Source organism: Lipotes vexillifer, unplaced genomic scaffold, assembly GCF_000442215.2.
Source record: "Lipotes vexillifer unplaced genomic scaffold, Lipotes_vexillifer_v1.1 scaffold167, whole genome shotgun sequence".
NCBI lineage: Eukaryota > Metazoa > Chordata > Mammalia > Artiodactyla > Lipotidae > Lipotes > Lipotes vexillifer.
Window position 1 is genome coordinate 191,476 of NW_006790675.1, and position 14,733 is coordinate 206,208.

Genomic DNA, 14,733 nt, shown 5'->3' on the forward strand with positions numbered 1-14,733 from the left:
ATGATTGAACTTCTGACTGTATGTTTACACTTCTCTGCCAGATAAAGGACAAGAAAAACAGCATTTCAGGACTTATATACTTACCCATATGTGGAATATTCCAAACTGTACCATTTCAACATATCCTGGCAGGTTATCTAACAATGCTGCAACATTTTTTAAAGCAGTTGGACTGCCAAGTCTTACAGTGTGGGATCCAGATGTGGAAGGTATTTGGAAGTGTGTATTTTCTTCTAGGCAAACTCAGCATCAGTCCATGTGAAAGAATTCTGACCTTCTCACCCCTGGAGTGTAGGTTAGTAACCATGACTGGTGTGGATTGCTGGTGGCTCTGGAACAGGAGTGATCCTATCTTGCATTTGCCGCTAGCCAAAAACTAGTAGAGAGCCTCTCTTGGCAGAAAGTCATTTTCAATCTAAGTCAAATGCTCAAGTCCATGGCATTTCTTTATTAAAGCCAGTAGTGCTTATAGTTTTGCAATCTCTAACACCTACGCACACATCCAAGTGCATGTGCCTGCCCTTGGGGGCACATGCACGCATGTGTGCACACACAGACACACACACACAGACACTCTCTCCTTTGGAGAAGCAGAGAAGGAACACTTCCTCCGATTTCCTGGGTTTAGAGTTGAAATTTCCTTGACATGATTTTAATTTAAACTGCCAGTATTATACCCAGAAGGAAAAACCCCATACCGTAATTCAACAATAGGTGTGGTCTTACAGTAGGTGTAGCTTCAGTTTCCTCATCTGTAAAATGAAATAATTTCATTAGGCAATCTCTTTGGATCCTGTCTAGTTTGAACATTCCTAAATAATAGGAATCATTTAAATATGAGCAGCTTTACATGGAGAATAGGTGTAATATTCAACTGTCCCTCCCCAACCCCAATAACAATTAATATACCTTGAGGTTGGGATGCAAGGACTAAACTGGGTCACGTTTCATCTCTTAAGGTTTCTTTCAACTCCAAGATTCTAGTGGTTTTCTAGGTGTCAGTTTTATAAATTAATATATCTGTAGAACACTGGAAAAAAAAAAACTTACTGGAGTTAAACACTTCAGCCCTTGCTCTATTCAACAAAACAGGAATAGAAATCTAGTGTTTACATTAATGATTGTAATCACTGAAGCTGTCTGCTGACAGGAATGTATCTGTACATTCCGAATAAAAGCAAACAGAGCCTTACCATGAGATAATCCCCAAATTTCTATCCTTGCCTCATCAGATCAGGATTTACCTGGATATCTTTGGTTTGCTTCAGAGTCAGATCAATACCAGCTGTCCCAGGGCCACCTACACCCAGAAAATAATATAAAATAGTACAGAGAACAAATAGTTTTTCTAATGGAATTGAAAGTCACAAATCCTGTTTATTATGGGGGACAATAATTTGGCTCTAAAGAAAGATGAGGTTCAGATTCCAGATCTACTACTTATTAGCTGTATCATCTTGGATAAGGTATGTAACCCCTCTATGTTTCAATTTCCTCATTAATTAAATGGGAATAATAATACCTCATTCTTAAGGCTGATGTTTCTGCAACACTGAAGGCACTCCAGAAATAGTAGCTATTGTAACTATCACTGTCTCCTTCTGGATTTTATATCCTATGTCTTGTCCTACCGTAGCAAGTCTCCTGATTCTGTTCAGTGCTTTCTCTCTCTCTCTTTTTGGTATTTGAGTTTTGTGACCTACCCAGCTAGGGAATATTTTGTAGATCACTTCTACTTAACTGAATCATGAACCCTAACACCTTCTGAGCAGTTCATGGCCCACCCAGATTGACACTAACAGCGAAGTCTAAAAATGTCCGTTGTACCGATTCTTCCATCTGAGATGAGTGTATGCTATTTTAATTTTAATCAATATTATGGTTGCTGGCCCTTAAACAGTGTAAAAATTTATCAGTCACAATACAAACATTGACCAAAGAAACCTAAGAATAGTCAGGGCATTTATCTTAATGACTCAGTCTATCAGCTGCACCAATTCTGATGCCTAGAACAAAACTTACAAGTTGTCTGTGAGAAAACATCTACCTTCCCTCCAGCATCAATTTCTTTTGTGGCAAAAGAGGTTTTTATAGACCTGAATTCTATAGTTTTATTTGGAATTGTAGACTTTAGTTTTGGAAAGTTGGAAGGATGTGAGTGGTGAGCTTTGAAAACGCAAACTTTGTACAAAGGAGAAAACAACCTTCCTCTAAAATCTTTGCCCACATCAGAAAATCTCTGGGCAAGTTCTAAAAATCAATTGAATACAGAAAACTCTTATTCTTAGAAATAAGCATAAAGACAATGACAGGATTTTAAAGTGAATATGATGCGGAAACTCTCTAACAACTACTCTCTCTGTGATTCTGCCATTGCTTTATAAAGAGAATATGCTGAAATATTGGTGGGGGGATTCTATTCTACTTCACGGTTAACATCAGCCATACCTAAAACTCCATGTACGCTGTATAGTCTTTAGCTGCAAAAATTTTTAATATGTTCTGGATACAATTCTATTGTGAGATATTTTGTTCCTGATCTGTAACTGACCATTTCATTCTCTTACTAGTACCTTCCGAAGAGCAAAGTTCTGCTGTTCTTGTTATTGTGTTGGAATTATTGTTGGAGCCCAATTTACCTTTTTTTCTGGTCCCAGCTAAAGGTTTTTATGTTGTATAGTTGCCTAACCTATGTTTACAAAGATATTTTCTATGTTTTCTTATAACAATTTTACAATTTTATCTTTTATTTTTAGGTCTATATTCCATTTTGTGTTCATTTGGGTATGCGTTAAAAAGTAAGGATAGCACTAAATTTTTTCCTAACAGATATCCAGTTGGTCCAGCACAATTTGTTATAAAAACTGTTCACTTCAGGATACCGGCTCGGTTCTTTGTGGCTGCCTGGAGGGGTGGGATAGGGAGGGTGGGAGGGAGGGAGACAAAGAGGGAAGAGATATGGGAACATATATATATGTATAACTGACTCACTCTGTTATAAAGCAGAAGCTAACACACCATTGTAAAGCAATTATACCCCAATAAAGATGTTAAAAAAAAAAAAAACAAAAAAAACTGTTCACTTCTCATTGAATTAAATTAGCACATTTGTATAATCAATTGGACTATATGTCTTGTTCTATTCCTAAAGTCTCTATAGTTTTATAATAAGTGTTGTTAACTTGGAGATGTAAGTTCTCCAATGCTCTTCTCTTTCAAACTTGTTTTGGGTATTGTGGGGTCTTGGCATTTCCATGTAAGATTTGCAACCATCTTATTAATTCCTACAAAAAAATGTCTCCCGGGGTTTTGTGTTGGATCTATAGTCCATTTAGGGGAGTTGACATCTCAACAAAATGCACTTTTCCATATATGAATTCACTATATATTTACATTCATTTAGGTTTAAAAATACTTTATTTTAATAATGTTTTTTTTTTTTTTTTTTTTTTTTCACCAAAGAAGACATTCAGATGGCAAATAAACACACGAAAAGCTGATCAACATCACTGTTCATTAGAAATCTGAAAATTAAAGTTACAATGAGATTCACTACACATCTCAGGGATGTCTTTCGGCTAAAATAAAAAAGATTAGTCATATCACATGTCGGTGCGGAAGTGGAGCAACTAGAATGTTCATACGATACCGCTAGGATGTAAAATGGTTCAACCACTTTAGAAAACACATTGGCCATATTTTATATCTCAACTGATGATGATCAGTCAGGATTGGGAGCCAATGTTTTATAGTTTTCAATGTACAGATCTGGAACATATTTTGTTAAATTTATCCTACATATGCCGTGGTTTTTGATGCTATTGTAAATAGTTATTTGAAAGTTCATTTTTCAAATGTTTGTTTCTAGTATATAGAAATACAGTTGATTTTGGGGTGTTGATCCTGTATTCAACTTTCTTGCTAAATTTACTTATGATTTCCAGTAAGTTTAAAAAAAAATTCTATGAGAGTCTGTATGAATACAATCCCATCTTCTGAAATAATAAGAGTATACTTTTTGTTTTTAATTTTACATCTTTTATTTGTTTTACTTGCCTCATTGTACCAGGTAGGACCTCAAGTACAATATTGAATAGGGGTGGTGAGAAGATAACATACTTGTGTTGTTGCAAATCTTAAAGGGAAAAAAATCAGTCTTTCAAGATTAGGCAAGATGTTAGATAAAGGGTTTGGGGTTTGTTTTTCTGTTTTGTTTCATTTTGTTTGTTTATGCTTTTTATCATGTTGAGGAAGATCCCTTCTATTCCTAAATAACTGAGAATATTTCTCATGAATGTGTGCTAAACTTTGTAAAATGCTTTTTCTGCACCTTTTCTGAACTTTAAAATTTTTACTCTGATTATTTTCATATGGTAGACTGAATTGATTTTTTATTCTGGTAAAATACACATAACATAAAATTTACCATTTTAAACATTTTAACTGTACAGTTGAGTGATATTAAGTATATTTACATTGTTGTGCAACCATCACCACCATCCATATCCAGAACTTTCATCTTCACAAACTGAAATTCTATATCAGTTGAACATTAACTGCCCACTTCTCCCTCCACCTAATCTCTAGCAACCACTATTCTACTTCTTATCTCTATGAATTTGACGACTCTAGGTACATAATATATAGAATCATACCATATTTGTCCTTTTGTGTCTGGCTCATTTCACATAGCAAAATGTCTTTAAGGTTCATCCACGTTGTAATATTTGTTAAAGTTTCCTCCCCTTTTTAGTGGAAATTAGTACCCCACTGCATGTATATACCATGTTTTGTTTATTCATTCATCCATTGATGAAGGTTTGCATTGTTTCCACCCTCTGGCTATTGTGAATAATGTTACTATGAACATGTGTGTACAAATATCTGTTCAAATCCCTGATTTCAATTCTTTTGTGTATATACCAGAAGGGAAATTGCTCAGTCATATGGTAATTCTATTTTTAATTTTGAGGAACAACAATACTGTTTTCCGCAATAGCTACATCACTTTGCATTTTCATCAAGACTGCACAAGCATTATTATTTCACCACATTCTTACCAACACTTGTCATTTTCTATTTTTATGATAGTAGCCATCCTAATGGGTATGAAGTGGTATCTCATTGTGGTTTTGATTAGCATTTCCCTGATGATTAGTGATGTTGAGCATCTTTTCGTGGACTTATTGTCCATCTGTAGGAGAAATGATCACTTAACTCCTTCCCCACCTTTAAATTGGGTTGTTTGCCTTTTTGTTGCTTAGTTGCAGGAATTCTTTATATATTATGGATATTAATCCCTTTCAACATATGTTTTGCAAATACTTTCTTCCAGTCCAGATAAATGGGAAATCTTTGCACTTAGTTGGTAATGTTCTTTGATGTACAAATTTTTTTATTTTGATTAAGTCCAATTTATCTATTTTTTGTTCTGTTACCTGTGCTTTTGGTGTCATATCCAAGGAATCATTGTCAAATGCAATGTCATAAAGCATTTCCCTATGTTTTTATCCAAGAGTTCTATAGTTTTAGCTGTTACATTCAGGTCTTTGATCCATTGTGAGTTAATTTTTGTATATAGTATTGTTAGCGAAAGTGGGTGTCCGGCTGCTCGCCACCCAAAAGCCAATAAAGATGCAAGGTTGGTGGAAAGGAAAGTTTGCTTTTTTTTGGATGCTGGCAACCGGTGTGTGTGGGGGGAGGGCAAACTCCTGTCCAGAGCCCGACTACCCCCGACTGACAATCAGTGGGCAAGGGCTTTTATAGATGGAGGGAGGGGGCTACATGTAGAGTCAGCAGAGTCAGCTCTGACAGTCATCTTGAAATCGGTCATTGGTGGTCTGACCAGCGTCACCTTGATTGTTTTAAGTACAGTTAATCTTCAGTTCCAGGGTCGGTTTGTTCCCGTTTCTTTGAGGCCAGTTCTCGGAACTGTGACAGCTTATGTCATGGCTATAGCCTGGTCATCATGTAGTTATCTTCTTCCACCTGGTGTGGGCTTCAGTATCTACAAGGCAGCTCACAGGATGCAGCTCAGAATATTATCTATAGCCCATGAAGAGGAACTAAAAGTCCTTGACTATGCTTAATGACTAAACTATTATTATTTAGTCTTGTTGAACTGTTTTCCTTTGTTTCTGTGTTTTCTCACTTCAAAGATTAAACTTATTCTTTGGCTAAGTTTTTTCACAGACAAAAGGCAGGTGGAAGACATGGCAGGTGGGTGGGGAAGTACCATAGGGTCCTGCTTCATTTCAGCATAAGGTAAGGGTCCAAATTAGTTCTTTTTCATATGGATACCCAGTTTTCCCATCACCATTTGTTGAAAAGATTGTCCTTTCCCCATTGAATGGTATTGGAATTTTTGTCAAATGTCATTTTACCATATATGTGAGGCATTATTTCTGAGCTTTTTATTCTATTCCACTGGTCTGTATGTCCGTCTTTATACCATATCACACTGTTTTTATTATTGTAGCTACGTAGTACATTTTGAAATCAGGAAGTATGAGACTTCCAACTTTGTTCTTTTTTGATTGTTTTGGCTATTTGTGTTCCCTTGAGATTCCATATAAATTTTGAGATAGATTTTTTTCCATTTCTGCAAAAAAACATTGTTGTGATTTTAATAGGGATTGCATTGTAGAGTACTTTGGGTACTACTGACATCTTAATAATACGTCTTCCAATCCATGAACACAGGATGTCTTTCCACCTGTTTATGTCTTCTTTAATTTCTTTCAGCAACACTTGGTACATTTCAGTGTGCAATCTTTTACCTCCTTGGTTAAGTTTATTCCTAAGGATTTGATTTTTTGGACGCTATTGTAAATGGAATTGTTTTCTAAATTTCCTTTATGAATTACTCATTGTTAGTGCATAGATACACAACCGATTTTTGCATGTTGGTTTTGTATCCTCAGTTTTTCTGAAACTGTTTATTAGGTCTAAATTATTTTTTATGTGGAATCTTAAAGGGTTTTCTACATATAAGATCATGTTATATACAAACAAAGATAATTTTACTTCTTATTGCCAATTTGGATATCTTTTATTTCTTTTTCTTTGTCTGGCTAGAAATTCCAATACAATGTTGAAAGGAAGTTGTGGAAGTGAGCATCCTTGCCTTGTTCCTGATCTTAGAGGAAAAGCTTTCAGTCTTTTGCCATTGAGTATGATGTTAGCTGCGGGGTTTTGTTTGTTTGTTTGTTTGTTTTTAATATTTATTTATTTATTTGGCTGCACTGGGTCTTTGTTGCAGCATGTGGGATCTAGTTCCCCAACCAGGGATCAAACCTGGGCCTCCTGCATTGGGAGCGCGGAGTCTTAAACACTGGACCACCAGGGAAGTCCCCAGGTTTTTGTTTTTGATTTTTGTTTGTTTGTTTTACATATGGCCCTTATTATGTTAAGTTCCATCTATTCTTAGTTTGTTAAGTTGAAAAATTTTTTTATTATGAAAGGGTGTTGAAGTTTGTCAAATGCTGTTCTGCATTCATTGAGGTGATCATGTGGTTTTTTCCTTCATTTTGTTAACGTGGCATATCACACTGATTTATTTTTTTAGTTTTTTGCGGTACGTGGGCCTCTCACTGTTGTGGCCGCTCCTGTTGCAGAGCACAGGCTCCTGACGCACAGGCTCAGCGGCCATTGCTTATGGGCCTAGCTGCTCCGCAGCATGTGAGATCTTCCCAGACCGGGGCATGAACCCGTGTCCCCTGCATCGGCAGGCAGACTCTCAACCACTGTGCCACCAGGGAAGCCCACATTGACTGATTTTTGTTTGACTGATTTTTGTATGTTGAACCATCCTTGCAGTCTAGGAATAAATACCACTTGGTCATGGTGTATAATCCTCTAAATGTGCTGTTGAATTTGGTTTGCTAGTATTTTGTTGAGGATTTTTGCATCAATATTCATAATGGATAGTGGTCTGTAGTTTTATTGTAGTATCTTTTTCTGGTTTTGATATCATGATAATGCTAGCCTCATAGAATGAGTCAGGAAGTGTTTCCTCTGCTTCAAGTTTTTGAAATCTTTGGGGAAGGATTGGCATGAATTCTTCCTAAATATTTGGTAGAATTCACTAGTGAAGCCACTAGTACAGAGCTTTTCCTTTTGGGATGCTTTTGAACCTGATTCATCTCTTTACTATTATAGATCTATTCAGATTTTCTATTTCCTCATGGTTCAGTCTTGGTAGGTTGTGTGTTTCTAAAAATTTGTTCATTTCATCCAGGTTATCCAATTTGTTGGCATATATTTGTTTATAGTACTCTTTTATAATACTTTTTCTTTCTGTAAAAAATTATAGTACTAATGTTATTTTCATTTCTGATTTTAGTTGATTGAATTTTTTCTCTTTTGTTCTATGTCATTTTTTGCTAAAAGTTTGTGAATTTTGTTGATTTTTTTCAAAGAACCTACCCTTAGTTTTATTTATTTTCACATTGTTTTTCTATTTACTATTTTATTTATCTCTGCTCTAAATTTTATTATTTGCTTCCTTCTGCTAGCTTTTGGTTTACTTTGTTCTCCTTTCTCTAGTTCCTTGAGGTATAAAATTAGGTTGCTGATTTGAGATTTTTCTTCTTTTAATGTTAATATATAATTTACAATTATAAATTTTCTTCTGAAAGCTTCTTTCACTACATCCCATGAGTTTGGGTATGTTGTATTTTCGTTTTTCTCAATATATTTTCTAATTTCCCTTGGGATTTTTTCTTGGAGCCATTGGTTGTTTAAGAGTTAAATTGATTATTTTTTTCAATGAAAACCAACCTAGAATTCCTGGAGTAAATTCCACTTGAGTATGATATATTATGCTTTTTTTTTTTTAAGTTTTATTTGTTTATTTATTTATTTATTTTTGGCTCTGTTGGGTCTTCATTGCTGCACGCGGGCTTTCTCTAGTTGCAGCGAGCAGGGGCTACTCTTCGTTGCAGTGTGCGGGCTTCTCACTGTGGTGGCTTCTCTTGTTGTGGAGGATGGGCTCTAGGCATGCAGGCTTCAGTAGTTGCAGCACTTGGGCTCAGTAGTTGTGGCTCTTGGGCTCTAGAGCACAGGCTCAGTAGTTGTGATGCACAGGCTTAGCTGCTCCGTGGCATGTGGGATCTTCCTGGACCAGGGATCGATCCTGTGTCTCCTGCATTGGCAGGCAGATTCTTAACCACTGTGCCACCAGGGAAGCCCCAATATATTATCCTTATATATAGCTAGATGCTATTTGATAACATTCTGTAAGAATTTTTGCGCTTATATTTATGAGGTATATTGTTCTAAGGTTTCATTTATTCTAATGTCTTTTTTTCCTTTGTTACTTTTGTGGCTTTTCAATTGAGGTGTAGTTGACATACTAAGTGAGCATATTTAAATTATACAAATTGCTACATTTTGATGTATATATATGTTTGCAAAACTGTCACCACAGTCATGACAGTGAATAGATCTATTACCTGCAAATGTTTCCTTGTTTGCTTCTGTGATCTCACCTTCTTGCTTTTCCCTGGTCCCTGCCATCTTACCACTGATCTGTTCTCCATTACTATAGTTTAGTTTTAATTTTCTATCATTTTCTATAAATGGAATTATACAAAATGTACTTCTTCATCTGGCTTCTTTTACTCAGCATACGTATTTATATATCCATCCATATTATTGCATATGTTGATAATGTATTCTTTTTTATGGCCAAATAATATTCGACTCTATTGATATACCACAAACTGTTTGTTCATTCCCCGTTCATGGACAATTGGGTTGTTTCCAGCTTCTGGCTATTAAAAATAACACTGCTATAAACATTAGTCTACACGTGTTTGTGTGGATATGTGTATTTGTTTCTGTTGGATTGGAGTGGCTGGATCATATGGTAGGTTCATGATTAGCTTTTTAAGGAACTGTCAAACAGTTTTTGAAAGTGGTTGTACCATTTTACATTCCCACAAGCTGTATTTGAGAATTCCGGTTTCTCTATATCTTCACCACTTGGTATGGTTGACCATGTTAATAGTTGTGCAGTGATAACTCATTCTGGTTTTAATTTGCATTTCATCAATGAATAATGATGTTGAGCATCTTTCCATGTACTTATCATCTGTGTATCTTCTCTAATGATGTGTCTATTCAAATGTTTGACTCTTTTTAAAATTGGATTGCTCATTTTCTTATTATTACATTTGGAGGTTCTTTATATATTCTGAAAGTAAGTATTCAGCCAAAGACTCTAGGAGATCACCAATGAAGATCTTGAGAGCTCATTCTCTATGTGGCTGTCTCTTCTCCAGTATGCTTCCTTGCAAATTATAGTCACATAGCATTCCCAAACTTCAATCTGTCTCTTGAAGTCAGCAAGATGCCCTGTTGTGTTTGGGAGCCCTTCCACACATGGAGTGCAGAGAGTACCTCCAAGCAGAAAGTCAGGGAAATAGTAAGGCTCCCTTTGTTTAGTTTTCTTTTCTCAATGTTCACTGACCTGTACGGCATATTTCCCAATATATGAAAATGATTAATTCATATATTTCGTTTAGTTTTCTAATTGTTTATAGTGGAAGGACAAGTCTGGTACCAGAGTCTGTGTCATAGCCAGAAGTATAAATTTGTTCCACTTATTTTCTTTTATTCCTTTTTTCTATTACCACTTTATCTTCAAGGTAAAAATTTCAGCTACTGCTTTAAGCTTCTATAGTTCCTGAATTTCCATTAGTCCATGAGGTCTTTGTATGATACCTAAGAATTTTCACTCTTACCCCCTCGTCTCCTCCTCCTTCACCCCGTCCCCTTTAGAATTATTTTCCACTTTTGTATGTAAATACATTTTCCCAATGCATTCATATAGTATGCATTTTTTGCAATTGTACAGTTAGAGATTAAGTGTCTCTCTTCTTCCCCTTTGCCTCACTTTTGTCTTAAACAAGTGAGTGACTTAAATATTATAGATTTTATTTTGGTTTCAACTAATAATTTACTATGCATTTCATTATAGTTTATAATTGTGAACTTTCAGTTATTCCTAATCTTCTCTTGAAATATTTGTTTATATATACATTATTTGTTTATATATAGGTTTATATATACTGTTATTTTTCAAGAATTCTTTTTTAAAGGTTGTTTTTCTCATAAGAAATTCCACATCACTTGTTGATATCACTTATTTTGAGACCCTCATTTTAGAACCATTTGCCAAGTACAGTAAGTATTTATGATTTCTAAACCCTGTCTTTCAGTGGGTAAGTACTTCACTTACCTTCTGCTTATAAAATCTCAATGGATTCCCTAATAAACAGTGGCATTGATAACAATATGCAGTCTGCTGTTGGAGACCAGAAATAACAAATAGAAAGGAAATAACATTCTTCAGTCTCGTTTCTTAGAACATGGCTTAGCTCATAGTAAGCACGCAATAAATGTTATCGAATAGTTTATTATTATTACTAATAATATGCTAATCCATAATGTTTCACCTATTATTTATTTTTCTTTCCAATTCACTTTTGTGTAATGCCACGGAAAATGTCAAACAGATCTGTATTTGAAACTACATTTGCTGCTTACTTTTTCTCACTGAACTTTAAAATGGGATTAAAACATTCATTGCAAGATTTTTGTGTGTCTGGTGCAAAGCTCAGCACATAGTGGGCATTCAAAAAATATTTGTCCATTTTTTTAAATGTCAGCTTTCCCTCCAAGAGTCAAATTTTCTTATTTCTTACCTTCCATCTTTCCTTCAAAATAAGTAAACATATACTCCACCAAGTTGTCCTCATTCTTTTTTGCCCCCAAATTTTGACTTCCTCAGTGCTTAATCTTTCTTTCTTTGTATCTTCAATCCCTAATATTAAGTAGGAGCATAGGGGATGGGTAAACTAAATTGATACCTATGATTTTATTTCTTTTCAAAATTGTTACTGTAGTATATGCAGTAATAATGAAGATAATGATAATCTTCAGTATGTAGAAATGGTAAAAGGTTTGATGTAGTTAGAGTGAGAATGGAGGAATGGAGTAATAAGTGCTTTAAAAATGTCTGTAACAATGCGTGGGGCTCAAACTTCATGTGGTCTCATATTCCAAGCTATTTTATATTTTAACCCATAGGTTAGCATTTCCCAAAATGTATTTCAGCTAACACTAACTTGAGAGGGTTTGGATAAAGTTTCTGTGAAAAAATTCCATGGCCAAATGTATGTGGAAAATGCTGGATCGAAGGGAAGGAATTGTCAGAGCCTTGAATATAATAATATGTTATATGCATCTCTTAGAAGAAAACATAGCTTGTAGAATTTCTAGTTATTTAACCTCAGAAGGTGGATCATGCAGTACTGACTTTCTTCAGAACAACAGACCTTTTGTAAATCAACTATACGTCAATAAAAAGAATAAAAATAAAAATAAAAATAAATAATCTACAAAAAAAGAACAACAGACTTTTTATGTGATGAAATGACATAAATTAACTTTAAGAAGATAACTGGCTGTGATGGTGAGGCTGACCTGTAGGGGAGAGAGTTTGATTTCTAGGAGATCAGTGAGGGGGCTATTACAACAGCCTGGACTGATGATGGCCTGAACTAAAGTAATGGCACAAGTATAGAGCAACTAGTGATCCTTCAAATGTGGTACAAGTAGCTAATAATTGAAGAGAAAGTGTTAAAATACTCCCATGTTTTTAGTTTGGGCCAATAGATAGTGATACCATTAACAAGAACAGGAAAATATGAAGGATAAATGGCTAACTGGGAAAAGATAATTAGATAATGAGTGACTCACAAAACTATGTATCCAGCCCCAACCTGTATTCCAAGTTTTGGATTCATATTTTCAACTGTCCTTCTGAGACTCTACAAGTATTGTACTATAATACTTTAATCTTAACATGTCATAAACCAACTTCATCCAAAAAGGGAGTATCTATTCCTTCAGGGATCCTACATATTAAAGCTGTTCTCCTTATTCTACTTTCTTATGTATGTGTGGGATATTCTTTCCTGAAATAAGAGGTTACAGATTCTGTTTGTTCTAGGAAGTACTAGGCCCTGTATACCTTTTGGAAGAAGCCCACCTCTCCTGGTGACTGTCCAACATGCATACAGGGAGTCTATTACCTTATAGTCATCACAGAAGTTCCTGTAAGGAATTTCTCAGTATATCAAAATTCTTGAATATGAGTTGAAATCTAGTTGCAACAATTTGTGGGTCCCTGCTCACCATCTTAGAAGACATACCTCACTAATCAAAGTTTATGTTTCTGAGCTTAAGGCTGCTTGGAAATCAGCAAGTTATATCCTCCTGTTAAGATTAAAAGAGCTCTCTGTCCATGCAAGAACTTCCAAGTGAACAGATTTCCCCAATTCCCAGAACTAATATCTGCACACCATGAGCTCTGGAATATCTTCTGATAAAGTAGATCTTCTCTTAAGAAGTTCAAATACTCTTGTAAGTTCCATGGGTGGACTGAAAAACAGCCTTGAAATTCCTGAAATTACTTATACAAATTAAAATATGTGTAGATAATGTACAATTTTCTTGGGAGAAAGTCCATAGTTTTTATCAAATTTTCATCAGGGACTATGATTCTTATAAGACTGATATTTATGAAAGTCAGGAAGCTAAGAGCTTTGCTCTGTCTTGAAATATCACAGCTTTGGATCAATTTGCTTTCAACATAAAGCTTGATGAACCTTAGCTAAGAGATTACAGATTTTCGTTGTTCTTATGTGTGAGATGTAGGAGATGCACTACAAAGATCTCAAATTTTACTTTCAGTTTACATCTCTCCAATATTTTAACATTGAAGTTTAGTTGATTTACAATATTGTGTTAGTTTCAGGTGATTAGTTTCAAAGTGATTCAGTCACACATTCGGTTATATATATATTCTTTTTCAGATTCTTTTCCATTATAGGTTTTTACAAGATATTGACTGTAGCTCCCTATGCTATACAGCAAATCTTTGTTGTTTTTGTATTTTACATATGGTAGTGTGATTCTGTTAATCCCCATACTCCTAATTTATTCCTTCCCTCCATTCCCTTTGGTAACCATACATTTGTTTTCTGTGTCTGTGTGTCTGTTTCTGTTTTGTAAATAAGTTCATTTGTATTATTTTTTAGCTTCAATATTTTCTTAAATAGAAACCAGGACCAACTTTCCGGATATATTTCAAGGCACTACTCTTCCTTTGTTTTTAGATCCTTTCAATCTAAAATTGGCATTGGGCAAGCTCCATATCACAATGTCCTCTGACTACTCTCCTGAAATTGAGTTTTTACCCCCTTATTTCTAGTGCAATGCTATGCCAAGTCAAGTACTCAATACATATTTGTTGAATGATTAACAGTTTATAAACTTCTTACTGTTTTCCTATTATTTTGGATCTTTTTCTTTCTTGCACTTGTGATTCTCATCATATTTCTATCCTAAAATACTCTCAAATATGACCTGCTTCCATAATTAACAACAGCTTATTATAGCAGGGGTCTAGATTCATGGATCAACACATATATCAATTATGGGAAGTTAGAATTTCAAAAAGTTTATGTGTAATCCTCAGTGGCTTTTTTATGCTGCCTAGAGGCTCATGTCTTCCCACAACACATCTTACTGAGAATATCCTCAGTTTTCTTTAATAAGATTCTTGTTCTTATAACAGATTATTCCAAAGGCTTGAGGTTCAGTTTACCTTTTGAGATATTATAGGAATTAGAAACATGACCTACATTCTTATATTTTCAT

The 14,733-nt window shown here is 35.0% G+C and overlaps 1 protein-coding gene across 1 annotated transcript in view; it reads left to right on the plus strand.

The window, feature by feature from the left end:
* Positions 1–1,382: 1,382 nt before the first annotated feature.
* The window catches only part of LOC103072969 (peptidyl-prolyl cis-trans isomerase D-like), a 46,648-nt gene continuing 33,297 nt past the window's right edge, over positions 1,383–14,733 (plus strand). The window contains 1 exon segment of the mRNA XM_082931320.1: positions 1,383–1,466. Within this exon segment, the coding sequence (XP_082787446.1) occupies positions 1,383–1,466 (84 nt within the window).